The sequence below is a fragment of the Tamandua tetradactyla genome, chromosome 6 (assembly GCF_023851605.1).
Source record: "Tamandua tetradactyla isolate mTamTet1 chromosome 6, mTamTet1.pri, whole genome shotgun sequence".
In the NCBI taxonomy this organism is placed as follows: domain Eukaryota; kingdom Metazoa; phylum Chordata; class Mammalia; order Pilosa; family Myrmecophagidae; genus Tamandua; species Tamandua tetradactyla.
The window spans coordinates 144,602,985-144,625,135 of record NC_135332.1 but is presented as its reverse complement, the minus strand read 5'-3'; the positions used below and the strand labels follow the sequence as shown (position 1 = coordinate 144,625,135).

General features: G+C 33.7%; 1 protein-coding gene across 2 annotated transcripts in view; it reads left to right on the top strand.

Annotated features, from left to right (window-relative positions):
• RNF19A (ring finger protein 19A, RBR E3 ubiquitin protein ligase) overlaps positions 1-22,151 on the top strand; it is a 94,867-nt gene that overhangs the window by 55,222 nt on the left and 17,494 nt on the right. For both annotated transcript variants that reach the window (XM_077167355.1, XM_077167354.1), the window contains exon 2: positions 7,754-8,516. In XM_077167355.1, the coding sequence (XP_077023470.1) occupies positions 7,843-8,516 (674 nt within the window). In that variant the 5' untranslated portion in view covers positions 7,754-7,842. The remainder of the gene's footprint in view (positions 1-7,753; positions 8,517-22,151) is intronic.

Below are 22,151 nucleotides of genomic sequence, written 5' to 3'. Positions count from 1 at the left end.
GAATTCTCTTTTCTTTGGCATTTGAAGTTAGATTATAAAATGGTGTGGTGTGGGTCTATTTAGGTTTTTGCGTTTTGGAGTTCATTGAGTATCTTGAATGTGTATATTCATGTCTTGTTAAAATTGGGAAGCATTCAGCCATTATTTTTCTTCAGTTATTCTCTCTGTCCCTTTCTTTCTTTCGTCTCCTCCTGTGACTCCCATAATGTATATATGCTTTGTGTTCATCTATTGTTTTCCTAATATCCATTAGTTCTTTGTTCGTGTTTTCCTCTCTCTCTTTGAGGATATTTAGGACCTTTTATTTGTGGGGGAGGGGTGCATGGGCTGGGAACCGAACCCAGATCTCCTCCATGAAAGACAAGCATTCTACCACTGAATCACCTGTACACCCAGGACCAGGACCTTTTTTTTTTTGGTCTTTGTTTGGTATCCCTCAGGTCTGGTCTTCCTTGTTTGATGATTTCTAATAATTTAATCTTTTTCTTTGCCTGTTTCTATATATTTTTTAATCTTTTGTTGAAATATGGACATTTGATACTATGTTATCTCTTGGAATTTAGACTCTGAGGCATCTGTTCCTTAAGGGTATATATCTAGCTAGTGTTATAATAGAGATTTCCTTGAATGCTAGGAGCTAACCAAAAAAGAAAGGAAAGAAAACCTATTTCCCAGTCTTTGCATATTGGTCTGTGGAAATGCTGCCTGTCAGAGCTTAACTATACAATGACTTTAGAATAGCCTGAGGCAGAAACACACAGGGTCCTCCCTGGTCCATTCCTCCATAGCCCTTTATGCATATATGTTTTGTCCTGGGCATACACTCATGGCCTGAGAAATTTCCCTCCTTTACATCATACGTTTGTCCCCTGTCCGTAAGAAACAGTGTTTCCTCATGGTCCTGGGTACTGCATTGTATATTACGCATTGTATATATATTGTATATATCCTCTAACCCAAGCAGCTGTGATTTGATTTTTATAGCATTCTGTCAACTTATACATGCAGGGCAAGTTCTGGGACAGTGATGAATGTTCTGGTTCAGTCCTTCAGTCTGCTACCAGGCAGATTGGCACAGACCTACATGCGCCCTGTATGTGCATGAGGATTACTCTGTTCCCTTCAGAACCAGAACCAGGGACCCACATGGGGAGCTTGGTTTCCAGCCAAGTTGGTGAGAGAATGGGGGGAGTGGCCAGCAAGGTTGCTAGGAGAGCCTATACTTTTTTAAGTTGCATTTTTCTTGATTTAGCATTGACTGCACTCCTTTTTCTGAAATTCTGATCAAGATACCTCTAACAGTTATGCTTCTGTGGGGGGATGTTGCCCTGGAGAGTCTCACTCCACCATTTTGATTAATATGGGCTTGCTGTTGTAACTCTGACATATATATAAAGGAATTGTCCTAACCTTTACAACTCCTCTAAAGGATTTGTTCTGAAAATAAATGGTGAAATTTCTCCAAATGTTTAGGCAACTCTTCATAGTTTACAAAGCATTTCCAAATGCATGTTCTCATTTGATCCTCATGCCAGCCTTCTGAGAAGGCAGGGTTTGTAATAGAGTCCTGTTTTACAGATGAGGAAACAAAAGCTTACATGTCTGTCCAAAGTTAACTGCCATCAAACTGGAGAATGATCTGTCTCTAAGTCCTTTATTATTTGTACACCTTTCTTGAATGAGTGTAAGGGAAATTTGTCTGTATCTATATATGCCAAAGATACATGTACTCATGTGTGTGTATGTGTACATACATACATGCACACATTAGTGTTAATAACTATCTTAAGAAATGTGTAATCTCTTCTTCCTAGAATTTTACCTGTTTGTGGAGAATGGTAGAAAGCGTTCTATCCTTATTTGAACAGGATCCATCACTACTGAAAGCTGAAATTTTTTTAGTTATCTCTTAATAAATTGTATTAAAATAGATTCCTGGGCCTGAAGAATAGGGGACCCACCTGATTTTAATTCTCTCCCACAAATCTTTTCCTCAAAAGCTATAAGATCAATAATAAGCACAAATAAATCCCAAACCTTCAACATTACCAGGAAACAGGAGAATATGACTTCCAAATTAACTATGAAGTAAAGAAATAAACCAAATTCTAATAGTACTTTCACTGCCTGCTGCCACAACTTGTTGGGGCAGAGAGGGGAGGACTGAACAAAAGCAAGCAGGAACTAGAAAGAATAGACCCATGAAAGAAGGCAGCTATACTTGTTGAGATCCGTGTTTATACAGCTTTTCCTCCAAGGAAAAGTTCATGCAATATTAGGTAGCTAGAACTCAAGCAAAAAGCTAGAATTGTTGGCTTGTTGTGTTAGGGAGTGGAGTTTGGGGCTGTCAGAGTGGATGTAAATTCACCACATAATCTCAGAAAGGAGGAAATTATAGTAGGATAGCCCTAAAATTTGTAAATAAACTCTCCTCAAATTTCTAGATAACCCCTGAGTTGTTTTGAGAGATTCCAAAGAGCTGACTGGAAAACAGCATCTAGAAGACTAAAAAAGGCTGTACAGTGATTTTTGCCAATACCCTCTGAAGGGGAGACGCAATATCTTATTTGATTGCTACCAAATTAGAGGAGCTTGGAAAACATTTGTGTTTTCCACAGAACCATTTTAAAAAAGCATAAAGCCAAGCCTCCACAAGTTCAAGTTGATTAATGAGTGATTTAACTGCTAGCTATAATAATGTATCATCTACAGTCTCCTGTTCATAGTAAACAATTACTGCACATATGAAGGAAAGCAGGAAAATGCGAATCAATGTGAAAACAAAAAAAACAAAAAGAAACTAAACAAATGAACACACCCCATGTTGACCTTGATATTGGAATTAGCATACAAGTAGTTATTATATTTTTCAAGATTTAAAAGAAAGCGTGATCATAAGGATTGGAACAGTTAGACATTCTAAAACTTGAAAAATACAATGTCTGAAATGAAAAATTCGCTGGATGGCAGAGGGAAGAGTTGGTGAACTAGAAAATAGAGCAGTAGAATTTGCCAATCCAAAGAATGGAGGAAAAGATTGAGGGGAAAAAAACCAAAAGAACAGTGGCCTATGGGACAATATTAAACTTTATAATATATGTTTAGTTGGAGTCTGGGAAGAAGAGAGTGAGAGTTGGGAGAAAAAGTCTTTGAGGAATTAATTGCCAAAACATGCCCAAATGTGGTTTAAAAATATCAAATCTAAGAACATTAATATACCCCAAGCACAATAAATAAAAGAAAACCACGTCTAGGCACATCTTAATAAAACTGCTAAACACCAAAGATAGAAAATTTTCAATAGAACCAAAGAAAAAAGATATATTACACATAGGAAAATAACAGTATCAATAAGGAATGAATTTCATTAGAAATAATGGAGACTAGAAAACAATGGAATGTCCTATATGAAGTCCTAAGAAGAAAAAGCTGTCAACCAGGAGTTCTATATTCAGCAAAAATATCCATTAAGAAATATAAATGAAATAAAGACTTTTTTTTTTAAATAAACAAAAGCTGAAAGAGTTCGTTGCTAGGAGACTTCTATACTCAGAAATACTAAAGGAAGTTCAGACTGAAGGGAAATGACACCAGATGAAACTTGGATGCAAGAAGGAATGAATAGTATCAGAAATGGTAAATATGTTGATAAATGCATTTCATCCTCTGAAAGGTCTTTGAAGAATTTACAGTAGAACTTGGTAGATATTACTAAATTAAAAATTTAAACCTCTATACTTCAAAATACTGCAAAATGAAAGTAAGTATTTGGAGAAATTATTTAGTTTTTTTAATTAAAGAGAAACATTAATGTTCCAGTGCAAAAATGGACCAAAAATATGAGCAGATAAATAAATAATAGAAAAGAAAAGGAGGAGAGTAAATGTGACCAAATGTTTAATTGAGCAGTTAAGAAAAATGAAAATCAAAGTGCATACTGTTTATTTTTTGCTACTCAGGAAGCCATTTAGTTCGTTTGTCATATATTGTCTCAAAGACTCCCACTAAAGTTAGTGAAAATTGGTTTAGCTGTTTTCAAAACATGTAGGGGGATAGAGACAAATTTTATTTTATTTATGTAGATTTATAATTACTAGTTTTATTATAGCATTTCTTCTCTAGACCAGGATATTGAAGAGAGGGACCATGTCTATCTTTTTAATAATGATAACCTTAGTGTTTCGCATGGCTTTCAACTCTGAAATCCAGTCCAAGTCCCCTCAGTGGAGACATTACTAACGTTCTTGAGACCGTACTTAGTAGACATTTCCTTGGGTTTTTTCTACAGAAAGATAGTCATTAAATTTTATGTGGTCTCTCTTAACTCCATACCATAGGTTGTTAAGGGGTCCTCACTATAACCCTTTTGACCTGACATGACAATGAACTTTAGAAGTTATTGTTGTTGTTTTAATGAAACTTTTATTTGTAGTACCTAAAGAAAAAAGAACAGAATTTTTGTTTTGGTGGCCTGCCAAGTTATAGAATTTTGTTTTAAGTGAAGAAGTGTTTCATAGTCACTCTAGTATTACTGATTCTTAATTAGAGTATACAACCAGATTATCTTAGAATTTTTTCAAAATGTGCAAGCTCTGGACCCATCCCCCAGTTTTTTATTGGGTAGCTCTATCATGGGGTATGTTTTTTTGTTGTTGTTTATGGAATTGTTTTTTTTTTAAACTGTAAGTAATAGATGTTCATTATACAATTTTAATTTCTGCAGAAGGTAGAAGGTGAATGAATACTAAACATTGTGCTTCATGAGTTAATCATTGTTAATGGTTTCTTGCATATTCCAGTAATTACACATATGCAAAATTTATGTGGGTGTGTTTTTTCCACGAATGAACTCAGTATAATACGATTTTGTTACAATTATCTGCATTATATTTTAGGAATCTTTTCATATCATTGCTCATACAGTATGTTTTGTTCTTTTATTTTTTTTACCAGTCCTGCTTTTCATTTCCAGGTTTTGCATGTTTTTGTTTTTGTTTGTTTTTTGATTTGCTTCAGTGAATGGCCTTGCTCGGTATATCTTTGGGTACTTGTGACTTTATATTTTCTGAAGGATAAATTCTTAGCTGTAGGATTGCTGTGTCAGAGATTATTTGTTTGAAAGATAATGCCAAATTATCTTTGAAAAATAATGCTAAATTGCTTCTCAGAAACTTGTGGTGATTTGTCATCCTCCGAACAGTATATGAGAATGATTCTTTCCTTATGTACTTACCAACACTCTACTGACCTTGCTCAATCTATTATGCATAAAAATGGCTTCTAATGTTTGAATTTGCATTTTTTTAGTTATGATTGTTATTGAACACTGTTTACTGTTTTTCCAATTTTTATAATTCTTTTTGTCTGTGTCGTGGCTTATTTTGCTATTAGGTCATAGAAATTTTTCTTATGAAGTTGTAAAAGTTATTTGTGTATTAAGGGAATTTATTGTTTGTGAAATGTTTTCCAATTCATGATTTCTCTCTTTTTTTTTTTATGATGTGTCTTTATAGTATTTTTTTTTTTTACCACACAGGAATATAACATTTTTAGTATTTAAAATTTATTTATTTTCCTTTGAGGCCTATTAATGTATTTATAATATTTTAGAAAAGCTTTCTAGGTAGAATAACCATAAGTTCCAGTTTGACCCTGTTGCCCAGTAAGTATTAATAGCCCTCCCCCCATTCTCTCTTACAAGGTTCTCATTATATAATATGTTCTATGGTTATCAATCTAAATATTGTATATTGAAACGCTCCCTAGGTGATACTGATTAAATACCCATGGTTTAATATATTAAGTGATAATATCTTGGGACAAAATCCAAGATGGATTCATTGTTCTGTGATACATGTAGTCAACTGTGGAGTACAGAAAGCATTTTGAGATACAATAGAAAGTATAAACATGTTGAGAAAATAGATAATTTTAGTGAAGGCTGTCTTTACATCCTTTATCATTTTAAAATTGAAGAAGAATGCTGCAAGTAATAGGAAAATGTAAACTGAAGGACCTGAATGAAGCTTGCCTGGGTGAAATATTTTTTAGATTTTTCTTTTTCTTGGGAAACCATTAACTTTCTCAAGATATATAAAAAAAATGCATGTTTGAATCATTAGGTCAGTGATTGCAAAGTGAATGTACCTTTTAACCACTACCAAAGTTCACCTCTGTGCCCCACTCCCCCAAATTAGCCACAATCCTGACTTCAGCGCTGCCTATTTTGAACTTTATGTAGGATCATATAATATACATTCTTTTGTGTGAGATTTGTCCTTGTTTTGTTATGGCTGTATTTTATTTTTATTGTTTTAAGGAATACTAGAGTGTGAATATACCACTATTTATTTATCTATTCAACTGTTGATGGAAATGTGCATTGTTTCCAGCATTTTGGCTATTATAACTATTTGCTGCTATGAGCATTTTTATGTGTTTTTTGATGTATGTGTGCATTTGTTTATCTTGTGCACCCGTTTCCAGGAGTAAAATTGCTAGGTACTAGCAGATATATATATATATATATTCAAATTATATAGACTCTGTCAAATAGTTTTCCAAAGTAGTTTCATTGTAAGCTCCCACTAACACTGTGAGTGCTGTCATTCCTCCACATCTTTGTTAACATTTGGAAATGTCAGTCTTTTAATTTTAGTCATGTTGCTGGATGTTTAGTGGTCCCTCAGTGTGATTTTAATGTGTATTCCCCTGATAACTAATAATGTTTAACATTTTTGCATATCCTTTCTGAAGTGTCTGTTCAAATCCTTTGCCCATTTTTCTATCGGATTATCTGATTTCTCTTATTGATTTGTAAGTGTTCTTTACATATTCTGGATACTGGTTCTGTATTAATTATATATGGCATATGTTTTCCCCCTTCCTCTTAATAAAACATTTAATTTTAGTGTAGTGCAATTTAGCAGTCATTTCTTCTTCATACTTTTGTATGTACAAAATCTTTTCATTGAAATATTCTCTTCAGTTGTCTTTTAGAAGCTTTATGGTTTCAGTTGTCTTTTAGAACTAAATGATGAAGTGGATGGAATTGCAGATACTTTCCCATGAATCATTTGGAATTGATTGTACGCATGGGGTGAGCTATAGATCAAGTTCCTTTTCTTTTCTCAGATGTATAGCCAGTTGACTCATACTTTTTTTTTTTTGAAAAGACTGTTCTTTCCTTAGTGCTCAACAGTGTCACCTTTGTCATAAATCAGTTGTCCTATATATATGTGGGTCTTTCTGTGGACTCTTCTGTTGGTCTTTGTATCCATCCTTGTGACATACCACATTGTCTTAATTACTGGAACTTTATAATAAATCATAAGTAGTATATCCGGTGGTATAAGACCCCCAGCCATTTTGTTCTTTCTCAAGATTGTGTGGGCTATTCTTTGCCATTTGTATTAGCGTGTACATTTTATAATCAGCATGTCATTAAGAAAAAAAAATTTGTAAAAGTGATGGGGAATCATTGCAGTCAAGGTAGTTATGATAAATTTTGTGTGAGATTTTAATAATCATATCTGCTCAAATTTAAAGTCTTTTATTAAAATCTGTCCTAATTTGCCATGTTAGCAATTTTATACTTTTTTGTAGACTACTTAAAAAATGGGACTTATTAATTTAACAAATCTAATGGTTAAAGAGCATGCTAGTTTGAAATTATAGTAAATTAAGCATGCTTATAAAAACATGCAGACTAAGAATACAATTAAATAATCTTTGTGGTTTTTTTATTTTTCAGAACATCTTTGATAAGTCTCCTGTAAATTGAGCTTTTTCAAGAATCTTCTGAAGGAACTAAGAATTTTCTTACATCATGACTTAATCTGAATGCAAGAACCAGAAATAGGTTTTATTTCTAAATATAATGAAGGGCTGTGTGTAAACACTGACCCTGATTCAATTCTAATGAGCATTTTAGACATGAGTTTACATCGGCAAATGGGTTCAGATCGAGATCTTCAGTCATCTGCTTCATCTGTGAGCTTGCCTTCAGTCAAAAAAGCACCCAAGAAAAGAAGAATTTCAATAGGCTCTCTGTTTCGGAGGAAAAAGGATAACAAACGTAAATCAAGGGAACTAAATGGCGGGGTGGATGGAATTGCAAGTATTGAAAGCATACATTCTGAAATGTGTACTGATAAGAACTCAGTTTTCTCTACAAATACCTCCTCTGACAATGGATTAACATCCATCAGCAAACAAATTGGAGACTTTATAGAGTGCCCTTTATGCCTTTTGAGGCATTCTAAAGACAGATTTCCTGAGATAATGACTTGTCATCATAGATCTTGTGTGGATTGCTTACGACAATATCTAAGGATAGAAATCTCTGAAAGCAGAGTTAATATCAGTTGCCCAGAATGTACTGAGAGGTTTAATCCCCATGATATTCGTTTGATATTAAGTGATGATGTCTTGATGGAAAAGTATGAAGAATTTATGCTTAGAAGGTGGCTTGTTGCAGATCCTGATTGTAGGTGGTGTCCAGCTCCAGACTGTGGGTAAGAAGATATTGTTTTTTATTTGAATTAATTTATTTCTTTGGAAATAAAAAATTTGCCAATTGTTCAAAAAAAATCTCAACATGCAACAGAATTCATTCAGTAGACAAACATTGAATGCATACCACTGAATGCAAGACAAACATATAGTAAATAGACAAACATATTGAATGCATACCATTAAAGGTATAGCATTAGTTATTAAAGGCAAGAATCCTACCATATTCATTTTCATGTCTTCTCTGCATAACATGTTTATTTTAAAAGCATTTAAAGGATAAGATGGTAGAGTACAGGGTCTAGTTGTGGGCAGAATTTATTTTCCCCATCAGTTTGGAGAATAGAAGAAATGATTGGGGTTTTTGTTTTTTCATAGGGGAATATTTGTGGTCATAAACTTAAATGCCCCCTTTCAAAGAGACCTTAACATGTGCGATGATAGTGATGTTCATGTTGCTAATTCATACACATGTGCTGGTCTCAAAATTTAGAACTTAGGTGATATTTAAGTTGCTCAAGATTTTGAGTTACAAATACCATTTTCTCAACATTTAAAATAAAATAGTTTTTCTTATATTTGACTTATGTTAACAGTAGCCCTTGTTTATAAAGCATTTACTATAAACAGTTGTCAGAGCTAGGAAGAGTCGATCTATGCTGCTCAAGAATAGCGAAAGTCACAAACAATAGATGCAATTTAGCATACCATTTGTAAACCAGAGATTAACTGTAAGTAAAGTATAATCTCTGAGACAAGGCTGAAAAGTGAATTTAGTTTATCAAATGACAATTTCATGACATTATCTGCATCAAATTCATTATTAGATGCTTCTTGGGTAGAAAATTTTCAGATACAGATACATTCCATAATTTTATTTATTTATTATTTATTTATTTATTTATTTATTTTTACATGGGCAGGCACCGAGAATCGAACCCGGGTCTTTGGGCATGGCAGGCAAGCACTGTTACCTGCTGAGCCACTGTGGCCCACCCTTTTCCATAATTTTAAATGAGAGTGGTAATAATGTATTTCTAGTTTGTCTAAATTCTAACCAGTTTTCCCAGGTATTACTAGCACTCAACTATCCACCAAGGATTTCTGTGTAATATAAAACATTTGGAAACAAAACAAAACAGTTGCCTAATTATTTAACATTTTATTAATTTGTTAGTCACGTGTGGGACTCAAGAGATACTTTTTAGCATTAGATTTGAATTATGCTTTCCTATCCTGCAATGAACTTGTACTATAGCATAAACAGTGAAATAATATGTTAAAGATGCTATCTAAACTGGGAGTATGTTGACTGTTCTTCCAGGGGGTATGACAGAAGCAAACTCTGGGACCCAGGAAAGGCTAACTCTCAAGAAAAAGATAGGGAAGAAATTAGGGGTATTTAATAATACTGGTAAGTAATGTGAGCTGGTGACAATCTCCTGTCAGAAAAACAGCTTAGATACAACTGCAGTACTTTTTAAAAATATTTTTATTGAGAAATATCCACACTTGTACAGTCCAACCATTTTATACAATCAGTGGCTCACAATATCATCACATAGTTGTATATTCTTTATCTTGATAATTTTCAGAACATTTGCATCACTCCAGGAAAAGAGATAACAAAAAACAACAGTACTCATAGATCCCCTACCCCTTACCCCTCCCTCTTATTGACCTACAGTATTTCAATCTACCTAATTTTTACCCTTTATTTCCCCTCATTATTTATTTATTTTTTAATCCTTATTCTTTTTTTAAACTCATCTGTGTATACCCTGGATAAAAGGAGCATCAGACACAAGGCTTTCACTGTCACACAATCAAAAGCTATACAGTTACACAGTCTTCTTCAAGAATCAAGGCTTCTGGAACACAGTTCAGCAATTTCAGGTACTTCCCTCTAGCCACTCCAATACACCATAAACTAAAAAGGGATATCTATATAATGTGTAAGGATAACCTCCAGGGTAACTACCAACTTTTGTTTGAAATCTCTCAACCACTGACACTTTTTTTCATTTCATTTCTCTCTTTCCCCTTTTGGTCAAGTAGCCTATCATTACTACGATGCCAGGTCCTACTCATCCCTGGGAGTCAGGTCCCTTCCTCATTGCCAGGGAGATTTACACCACTGGGAGTCACATCCCATATTAGAGGGATGGGGGGGGTGGGCAGTGAGTTGCCAAGTTGGTTTAGAGAAAGAGGACACATCTGAGCAACAAAAGAGGCTCTCCAGGGGTGACTCTTAGACATAATTTTATATAGGCTTAGCCTGTTATTTGCAGAAATAGGTTTCATAGGGGCGAACCCCAACATCAAGGGCTCAGCCTGTTGAAATGGTTGTCCCTACTGCTTGCAAGAATATCAGGATTACCTCACATGAGGAAGTTGAATATTTCCTTTCTCCCCAGTCCCCCAGGGGACTTTGCAAATACTTTCTTTTCTCTACCCTAATTAAATTACTCTGGGATATATTGAGGCATCATGCTAACCTGTACAAACCAACAGGATCTCATGCCCTACTCAAGATTCCATGTTAATGATGGTGTTCAAATAAACTGGCCATACAGTTAAATTAGATAATGTGCTACCCAAAATATAAATTTCACACCGAATAAACATGTCTCCCTTTGGTCTCACAATAAGTTTGAAAATATGGGCCATATTATCCTTTACCCAGTATTCTGATTTACCTTAGTCCTATCCAGATCAGCTTCATTTATATCACTAGACGATGCCTGATAATTTTTTCAACTTTTTAAATGGTTGCTGAATAGGGTAATGCTGACTTTCATACTTTCAGTGCTCTAGCCTTGAGCCTCAGGTGTCGCATAAATACCTCAAGTTTCAGGGAGCAATCATTTTATACACAAATAGATCAGTATCTCGGAATTTAGAAATATCAGTTACAATTCCTAAATATATCTGACTGCTGTAAGAGCTTACAATCTAGGAACCTTTACAAATAAGGCCCCGTACAACTGCAGCACTTTTGATCCCATGGAGCCCTGCACAACATTTTTATTGGTGCAAGTATGTACATTCTTTAGTGTAGATTTCACAGTTGGTTTGAAATTTTAGTTTAAAAAAGAACTTTTTGTAAATCATAACAAGTTTTCCAATACAGTTCAGATAATGAGGGAATACCTATATACTATGTTTTATAGGGAGAGTGTGGTTTTATAACTATCCTTCAGAGATGCTTCATGAGTTCTAAAAATTTAATAACTGAAAAAAAAAAAGTCTGAAGACGATGGAAAGTAAAGAAAGGAGACTTCAGAGTCAGAATCTGTAGCCAGCAGAGAAGAGACAATAAATCCAAGTACACAAACTTTCTGGTCACTAAAGAGGTATATTCAGTTGTGCAAGTTTTATTGATCATTTATAATGGACTATACCCTATATGCCTAAACAATAATAGAGCATGATAGGTAGGCCTGAAAAAGCACTTAGTTTGTATAAGAATTTGATTTGGGGGAAGCATGCCAAATAACTGGGAAAGGATTGATTATTCACCTATTTGAGGGGAACAAAATAGATTGCTACCACACATAATACATCAAAACAAAATGAAAACAGATTAAAGAGGTAAGTTGTATAAATAAAAGAAAAAGAAATTATAAGAAAATAGGTAAAGGATTAGTTCACTTACTATTGGCACATTGTCTATTACAATTGAACATGTGTTTATCCTACAACTTAGAAATTTCAATTCTAGTTAAATACCCTAGAGAAACTTATACTTGTGTACCAGGGGACATGTTTAAGAATATTCATTCAGGAGAAAGAAAACCAAACTCAGAAACAAATTTCCATTAACAGAATGGATAAATATGTTTAGTTTAGTGGTTACCTCTTGAGATGAGTTGCTAGGGATGTGAACTTTGAGGAGAATCATGGGGTTTCTCTGGTAGCCACTGGTATGTGAGCCAGCTGTGGAGTCTTGTTTGACCAAGATAATTCAGTTCATCTTTTTTATATTGGTGTAATTTTTAATATCATTCTGTCTCTCAAGTATTCCTATTTAGGTTGTGAATTGTGTGATCACCCTACTTGTAGTTCTTAACTTTTGTGGTAGATTCATGGGAATTCATTTTATTGTTTTTTATAAGCCCATTCATATGTATGTATGACATGTTTCTCAGTAAAAATTTTTAAATTTCCAGAAGCTTATACTTTGGGATATTATTGTACATTTTTTTTCATTGAAACTTCATAAAAGAAAATGGCTTAGTATTCTAAATATTTGGGGGAAGATATCATAAATATAATAAAATAATAGAAACACCTTTCTTGAGTAGATTCTGTTACGAAAATAACCTCTTGATTATTTTGTAAGCTTAACAAAGAAATTGTCCTTGATTAATTTGGCCATAAGTTAATTTTTGGTTTTGGTGGGTGTCAGTAGTCTTATCCATAAAAGGCAGAGAAAGCATGTTTCAGAGATTCTTTTTGTATTATCTGTGTATTTTATTTATAGTTGAATTATGCTTGCTCAGTAGGTTAAGAGCATATTATAAGTACTCAATAATATTATAGATTTTTATGGTTGTATTATGTAGAAACCGTCAACAGTTATATAAGTTTATATGTACATATTGAAAATGTAGAATACCTGAGCCCTCATCAAAAGTTAAAACTTTTATTTAGCATAAGCATGTACAGACTTGATTTTGAATCCCTATTCTATCATGTTGTTGTAAGGATTAAATGAGATAGTTCTTTAATGTCCCTAGCATAATTCCTAGTACACAGTAAGCACCTTATAGCTCTTAAATATTAATCTTTACTCAGCTCCATTCCCAGTGTAAGTTTTGTTTTTGTTTTTTAAAGCAGTCATTCAACAAATGCATATATATGCCACGTACTGGACAAAAACCAGAAATCTCTCCTCTCTTGAAGTTTATTAAAACCTTCAGACCCACAGAGAACTTTTAAAAAGTTTAAACTCCATTTATTATTTAAATCTGGTATAAGAAATTATGTTAAATATCTGACTGTTTGGCAGCCTTTCAAAGAAATGTTTAGCAATGTTACCAGGACCATAGACGTATGTGTAGTATTTAACCTCTTTCAGTATGCAACACATTTGAAAGATATATTTTCCAGAAATGTCTAAATGAATTTTTCTTTTTGCATTTGATATTTATCAATATGACTATTTTCACTCTCTGACATTTATTTTATTTAAATGTGTAGTTTAGTTTGCATGTAGTTTAATTACTTCAACATGTAGCTTGGCACACCTTGAAAAATGCTACTCTTGTCTTAGAGTAGGAAAGAGTACCGATTAACCTGGTTTCTATTTGAAACCTCTCAGAACTTCTGACTTAATATTGTCCCACTCCTCAGAGGGCCAGGGCAGAGTAGGCTTGTTTGAAGGTCAATTTTTTTTTTTAATTATCAAACCAAAACAACTTATAACATGAACATTCTTGACATACAAATATTCTGTGCATGGTGTACAATCAGTGGCTCACAGTATCATCACATAGTAGTATATCATCACCATGATTATTTTTTAGAACATTTGCATCACTCCAGAAAAAGAAATAAAAAAGAAAAAAGCTCATGCATACCATGCTCCCTCTCATTGACCACTAGTATTTCTTTCTACTCAAAATATTTTAAACTTTGTTCCCCCTATTGTTTTTCTATACTCCTTACCACTCCCATTCACTGTTAACTCATTTCAATTTATTTTAACATTTGTTCCCCCATTTTTATTATTTTTTACATGTTTTTTTAAACATAACAGCAAACAAACACGAACATTCTTACCATATAATCATTCCATTCTTGGTATATAATCAGTAACTCACAATATATCACACAGTTGTATATTCATCACCACGATCACCTCTCAATATTTGCATCAATGCAGAAAAATAAATAAAAAGAAAAAAGAAAAAAATTCATATATGCTGTACTCCTACCCCCTCCCCCTCACTGATCACCAGCATTTCAATCTACTAAATTTTTTTTAACATTTGTTCCCCCTATTATTTATTTATTTTAAATCCATATATTTTACTCATCTGACGATAAGGTAGAAGAGGAACATCAGACACAAGGTTTTCACAGTCACACAGTCACATACAATCTTCTTCAAGAAACATGGCTACTGGAACACAGCTCTACAGTTTCAGGCACTTCCCTCTGTCCTCCCTAATACACCTTAAACTAAAAATGGGATATCTATAAAATGCATAAGAATAACCTCCAGGATAACCTCTCAACTCTGTTTGAAATCTCTCAGCCACTGACACTTTATTTTGTCTCATTTCGTTCTTCCTCCTTTCGGTTCAAGAGGGTTTTCTCAATCCCTTGATGTTGAGTCCCAGCTCATTCTAGAATGTCTCCCATTGCCAGGGAGGTTTTTACCCCTGGGGGTCATGTCCCATGTATAGAGGGGAAGGGCAGTGAGTTTGCTTGACGTGTTGGCTGAGAAAGGCCACGTTTGAGCAACAAAAAAACGTTCTCTGGGGGTGGCTTTTAGGTTTAATTTTTTTTTTTTTTTCGCATGGGCAGACACTGGGAAACAAACCCGAGTCTCTGGCATGGCAGACAAGAATTCTGCCACTGAGCCATCATCGCACCACCCAGGCCTAGTTTTAAGGAGGCTTAGTCTGTCCTTTGCAGGGATATGCTTCATATGACCAAACCCCAAGATTGATTGATTTGATTGTCTCCACCACTTGCAAAAATATCAGGAATTCTCCAAATGGGGAAATTGAATTTTCCCCCTTTATCGATGTTCTAAAGGACAACTTTTAAAAAATCTTTATTGAGGAGGAATAAAATGAAGTGGACAATAGAGGTCTGGTGGCCTACACCTGAGTACTGTGATTTAACCAGATTGAGGCTGGTCAGACTGCTTTTGGAGCATGCCAGTTCAAGAAAAAAAATTTGACTGTGGCTGAGAAGAATTGGGGTGAGGGGCATGTAGGAGGGGGAAGTATAGACAGACCTTGTCTCTTGGATAAAAATATCTCATCTTCTTTCTAAGAGGCCTAGTTTGTACATTGTCTAGAGAGAGAGCAGAAAAGTTGGACTTACGGTTTCTTTCATCATGTGTTTCAACTAGCTAAGGCCACACGCCACTACCAGCATATACCATCCCTCTCATCTCATGTGAGTGCTTCTGACTTTGCTTGGGAGCTTTGAATATATAGGAACATTTATTGTAGTAGTTTTTTAGTGTCTGTAAGCTCTTGAAGGAAAAAAAAATTTTCTTTCTTGGTAACTACAGGTTGTAATTCCCTGCTCAACAAAAAATTGGTGTATGAACCAATCTTAACTATATGCCACTAACATAAATTACTTTGGAACAATTAATATACTGTTTTAAAGCAGCAGTTCAACTGTAATCAGGTTTGTGTAGCTTCAAGCTGATATGCTATGACATGTAAATGTCTCTAAATGATAAATTAACTTATTTTGGTAGAAGAGATTGTTCTTAATAGATCTTTAAGAAATGGGGCCATAGGCTTAGGGACCAAAGAATGTGTACTTTTAGAATTCTAATTTACATCCATATGACTCTCATTTCCATCCTACAAAGAAGGGTTTTAGCTGTAACTTGACCATCTTTTGAGGTACTTTTGTAGGCTGACCTATCAGAAATTTTGTACAGATCACAGATCTTTGATTTTCTCCAGAGGAAACAAGTACATGTGACTTAGAAAACAGTAGACTTTGAATATAGGGAGCCACAGTGAGTAAATTATGTTTCAAGGAAAGTTGTAATTCATGGCTAGTGAAAAATTGTATGTGTTAGAAACAGATATTCATGTATTCTAAGAATTGATATCTTGAACTGAGAGTTTGCTCTTTTTAATTTCTTCTTCCTAATATAATACTAATTCAGGTATATTTTAACATCAAATAATGTAATATATATTCCCCTACACCAAACATTGTTGATTGATACTAAGATATTTGGTGGAGTTTTAGGGGGTCATTAAAATTAATATTCCTCTCCTCATTTCCTCCTTACAAACTAGGTGGAGATAATAAGACACAGGAGTTAGCAACTTTTTCTTATTGATTAGTTGACTATAGAATGTGACTTTAGATACACAGGTAAAATGGCTTGCTAACACACTATCCCTAAGTTAGACAAACTTACCCAGTTAGTCTCAGGCATTTTTTAAACAACTGTAGGCCCCCTCCACAGCATGTGAGTAGAACAGGATGCATGCTTTCTGTAGGAAAGCAGATCATAAAAGAGGGAACCTAGGAGATGAGCTTCAGTTTTTCTAGAGCTTCCCCCAAATACATTAATCAAGTAAACCACTTATTTTCTGCAGAAATGATTGTGACTTCTTGAAAGTATAGAAACCTGAGCCTGTTGATTCCAGTATGAAACTTGACTGTTCCCCTTATGTTATTGAATAAATTAATTTTGGTATTTCTGATTATATTTTCTTTATTCTTTAAAGATTGCTTTAGAGCTTTGTCCTTTCAAAAAATTTTTTGTCTTAGACTGCTGAATAATCTTTCTTTGTACTTTATTCTTATTTTAATCACAGTTTTTGGGGGTACTGTCATATCTTTCTTAGGATTGCATTTCATGCTAGATGTACTGTTTCTCTCAGTTATTCCTTCGTAAGGAATTTGCTCTACATTGAACTTAACCACCCTTGTGGTAACACTCTTTCCTCAGTGTTACCAACAGTGTAATTTGTGAAACGCTAGTACTGTTTAACTTGTCCAGGAAGGATGTCATAATCAAATAATTTGGGAAATACTGCATACTAGGTACTGAACAGTGATTTGTGACAAGTTCTTTTAGCAAATCCTATAGTAAAACGAAACCAAAAACCAAAACAAAATCTCTTTAATTTTGCTTAGCATATTCCTAACCTGACCACTGAATCCATTCTTAGCATAAATCACTTGTTAACAACAACTGACAATGTTTCAGTCTCTTTTCTTTCTTATTCTGCCACTTCTCCTAAGCATCGGAAGGTTTAAGCATTTCAAACAGCTAGAGACCTTCAGCTGAAGAATGGAGTTGAGAAGTAAGTTTTGAGTTAAATTAATGATCCATAGAAGTAACTGGAGCTCATCTTATTTAACCAAGATTTAGGTGCTATTTAAGGCAAAGACATTTGTTTAGTTAACCAATGTTATTCAGTTATTTCTGTGACCTGTTGAGTCTGTTTTCTTCTTAAAAAATACTTATTGGAGCAGAGAGCCTCTTAAAACTTTTCTGTAAAGTGTTTGGTATTTAATTTAGTTTGACCATTTGCTTCCGTTGTAATATGAGAGCTGTTTTTATATTGGAAAATAAATTTGGCCCCACACAATGAAAATCATCTTCAAGAGTCCTAATGTTCTTTTTTGCAAAAGATATGAATGATAGGTAGGTTTAATTCTTGATGTCATAGAATGTGCTTAATATGGTTCTTAGGATTGAATGAAGTATGTACATGAAATACTTAGTAAGGGCTCAGTAATTGTTAACATGTTTTTTTTTAACTGCTATACAAACTACCTTAAGTTATCAAAATAAACATTCATGAACACATTTGGTTACTGTTATCAAAGATAACTGTTTTTCTTTGGAATTTGCAGATACATTGGAACTTGAATGTTTAGTTCTCAGTAGGGCATCTTAGCTCTTCCATTTAAAAAATATTGAGGTGTAACATAAAACAAATTTGTTCTTTTTCACTAATATTTTGAGTATATGTGATATGACATGCACTATTTCTATCCCTTTTTCTCTCTTCCTTCTTCATCTCTCTTTCTCCTGCCCATACATATATATTATCTTATTTAAATCTCACAATTCTTTGTAGAGATACTGGTTATTATATCCTAAGTTTTGAGATGTATAAAGCACCCATTTTGGCCAAAAGCCAAACAGGCAGATGTTAAATCAGTGTTCCTCAAACGCCAAAGTCAAATATCACTCATAGTTTGATGAGCTTCAGGATACAAGAATAAGTCTAAAGTTTTATTTTTAAAAAATAGTTAACAGTAATTTTTAATACTCTTTCATCAACAGTAACAAATGTATGATACCAATAGTATGGGTCAAAATAGGGAGGGGGAGGGGCATGGGGGGATTTGGGTTTTCTTTTTTCTTTTTATTTCTTCTCTCGAGTAATGAAAATGTTTTAAATTTGATCATGGGGATGGATGCACAGCTATGTGTTGACACTGTGAGCCAGTGATTGTATAGTTTGGATGGTTTCTATGGTATGTGAATACATCTTAAAATAGCATTAAAAAGCACAATGAGATACCATTTCACACCCATTAAATAGCTGCTATAAAAAAAAAAACAGTAAATTACAAATGTCGGAGAGGATGCAAAGAAATAGGAACCCTGAATCATTGCTGGTGGTGATGTAAAATAGTGCAACTGCTATGGAATACAGTTTGGCCTTTACTAAGAAAGCTAAGTATGGAACTAACATATGACCCAGCAATCTCATTACTAGGAATGTACCCAGAATAACTAAAAGCAGGGACTTGAACATGTGTTTGCACACTCGTGTATAGCAGCATTATTCACAATTGCCAAAAGATGGAAGCATCTCAAGTGACCATCAACCAATGAATGGATAAATAAAATGTAATCTATGCATACAGTGAAATATTTATTCAGCCATAAAAAGGAATGACATCCTGATACATGTGACAACATAGATGGGCCTTGAAGATATTAAGTTGAGTAAAATAAGCCAGATAAGAAAGACAAATATTGTATGATCTCACTGTTTGGAAACAGAAATTCTAATTGTTTGAAAACAATTAGAATAAGCAAACTCACTGAGTCAGAATCTAAAATACGGGTTCCCAGGGGACAATGAGGGGTAAATTAAAACTATTTAATTTTTAAATAGTTAAGACTTAAAATTACAGGGTTCTCCATGGGGGAGATCTGAGTTCGATTCCTGGACCATGCACCCCCCTCCCCCCCCAAAAAAATTACAAGGTTCTTGTTGAAAATGTTTTGGTAATGGATGGTGGTGATGGTAGTACAACACTGTGAATGCAGTTATTTGCACTGATATATATGTATCTGAATATGATTAAAAGGGGAAATGTTAGATTGTATATATGGTAACAGAACAAAATTAGAAACAAAATTCGTGGAACAACTCTACACAAACAATGATCCCTAAGTTAAACCTGGACTTTAATGGTACAATTATAAGAATGTGCTATCATCATTTGTAACAAATATTCCACACCAATGCAAGATATTGGTAGTGGTGAGTATATGGGATTCCTGTGTTTTCATGCATGATCGTTCTGTAAACCGACAACTTCTCCAGTGAAAAAAAATGGGGAAAAAGTTGATTAAAAAAAGACTTACTATTATTTATTTTAACAGTCAAATACTAAATGTTTGGCATCATAATGCAGAAATGAAAATTTCTCTACACTGTCAGCTATAGAATTGCTCCTTACCATTATATTACATAATTTTAAAATTCTTAATTGATAGTCACTTCAATAATATCACTATTCTTTTCCTGCATGGCAGAATATAATGCAGGGTAAAGCTTTTTAGAAACATTTTATAGGAAGAATATTGTATAAGAATATAAAGTTCGGGTAGATTTCAAAAATCTGTAGAATCTTGGTTTTCTATAAGCAGTCATTTTCAACAATCATCTCTAGACTCTAGATGATAAGAAATTGTCATTTTAAGGCAATTTATACTAAGTCTGTTCTGAAGTTTGAGAAGAAAATGTGTTGTGGATACCTCAGTTTTCTCTCCGTTTTCTTGTCTTTATCCTTTCGTGATTTTTATGGATATTGTACAGAGTTTGGAAGTTTTTTCCCACGAAATTTTGAAATGGCACAGTTGGCATTCTGCTTTCCATTTGTGGTCTCAAGATGTGAAAAATTTCCATACAGAACATTTTCTTGATAAACCCATAGCCTAAGTCATTAATTAAAAATTAGTTCTTAAAAGTTTTGTTTGATGATATGAGCAGTAGTATACCAAACAGAATTATGATATAACCTGATTTATATTAATCTACCTCATGTATTTTTGAGTGTTTTTTTTTGCCCAGAAAGGATATATTCTTCTAAAATTAGTGAGCCAAAGCATTCTTAATTTTCATATTAATTGTAAATCTATTTCCTTATTTAATCATTTAAAAGTACTTATGTCTGCCTATATTTGGCTTTCAGAATCATCACTAATCATTATAACATTTTATTCTTGCAACACAGTGTTTATACTTCAGTTATCCAGTAAAATTTCACCATATAAAGCAATAAGGTGTTTACTCTGTCTAGAATGCTTACATATTTTAAAAAGTGAATATTCAGATGTTAATATTAAATTCAGATGACAAAACTTGTTTATAACATTGATGTGACTATGAAAGGAACTCGTATGATTACATGATCAAGCGCAAATGCAGGTGTACCAAAAATAACATTAAAGCACTCATTTGCTTATTTGGCCTTCTGAAGGCAATGGCCAAAGCTGAAGCCGATTTTGACTGAATACTGAGGCTAAACCAAACTTCAGTGAATCCCTGTTTTATGTATGGCGAAACTGAGTTTTAGAGATATTACGTAATTTTCCAGAAGTTATGCAGGCTGTAAGTGGTGGGGGTAGAATTTGAACCAGGTAGTCTCAACTTCTCTTTACCCTTTATAAATTAATGACTGACTTTAAGAAATTGTTGGTGTTGGCATTGTCTTCTACACATATACAGATATTTCCTTCATTCTGTCCCTCCTCTTCCCTTCCTTCCTGCATATAAAGGTAGGATGGAGAAAAGGTCTCAAAGAAAGTGCCTACTCCTTTTCTTATACAATGGCATTACTGTTTTAAAAACAAAGACTATTTTAGCTTATGTTTTAGATATAACTTGGTGGAAAATAAAGTATAGGGTCTTTCATGACTTCTTTATTGATCCCATGGGAATGGGATTAATAAAGTATCTTGGAAATCTCAAAGTTTAGGAAAATGGAACCTTGCTAAATTAAAACGTTGATTTAAATTGTCTTTAATTCAGTCTTGTTGAAACATACCAGTGTTAGACAATGATAATTAGAAAATTGTAGTGTTCTCAATCTTTTGGTTGAAGGGATAATACTTCCTGGTTGAGAAATTATAGTTCGCATACTTATTGGTAGGAGATTGGCACCGATCCATTTTCACCATGCATTTTAGCAACAAAAATGTGAGAATTTATGAATAAATATCAGACAGTAACAAAATTTGTGAATTGGCACAGTATGCCATTAATTGACATGTACACCTGATTCATATTCATTACATCTCTAAATAGATCATCTTTTTTAGAAAAAAATCTTTCTATTATAAACGAGTAATTGTGAAAAATCAAAAATGTATAAATACATGAGGAAGAAAATTAAAACCCTAATACAAAGAAAATCACTTTTAAAGATTCCATCTAGTCTTTTCTATGCATATATTGTTAATACAATTTCTAAAAAATTTGGATTTGGCTATAGTTTGGTATGATGTTTTTTATATTTAGCAGATCGTAAATATTCCCTAGTGTCCTAAAATTGTTTTGAAAATATTAGAACTATATAATCTGTTGAATGACTGTGTTAGTTTCTCAAATCATTTTTTTATTGTTGATAATTTAGGTTTTTTCCCAAGTAAAATT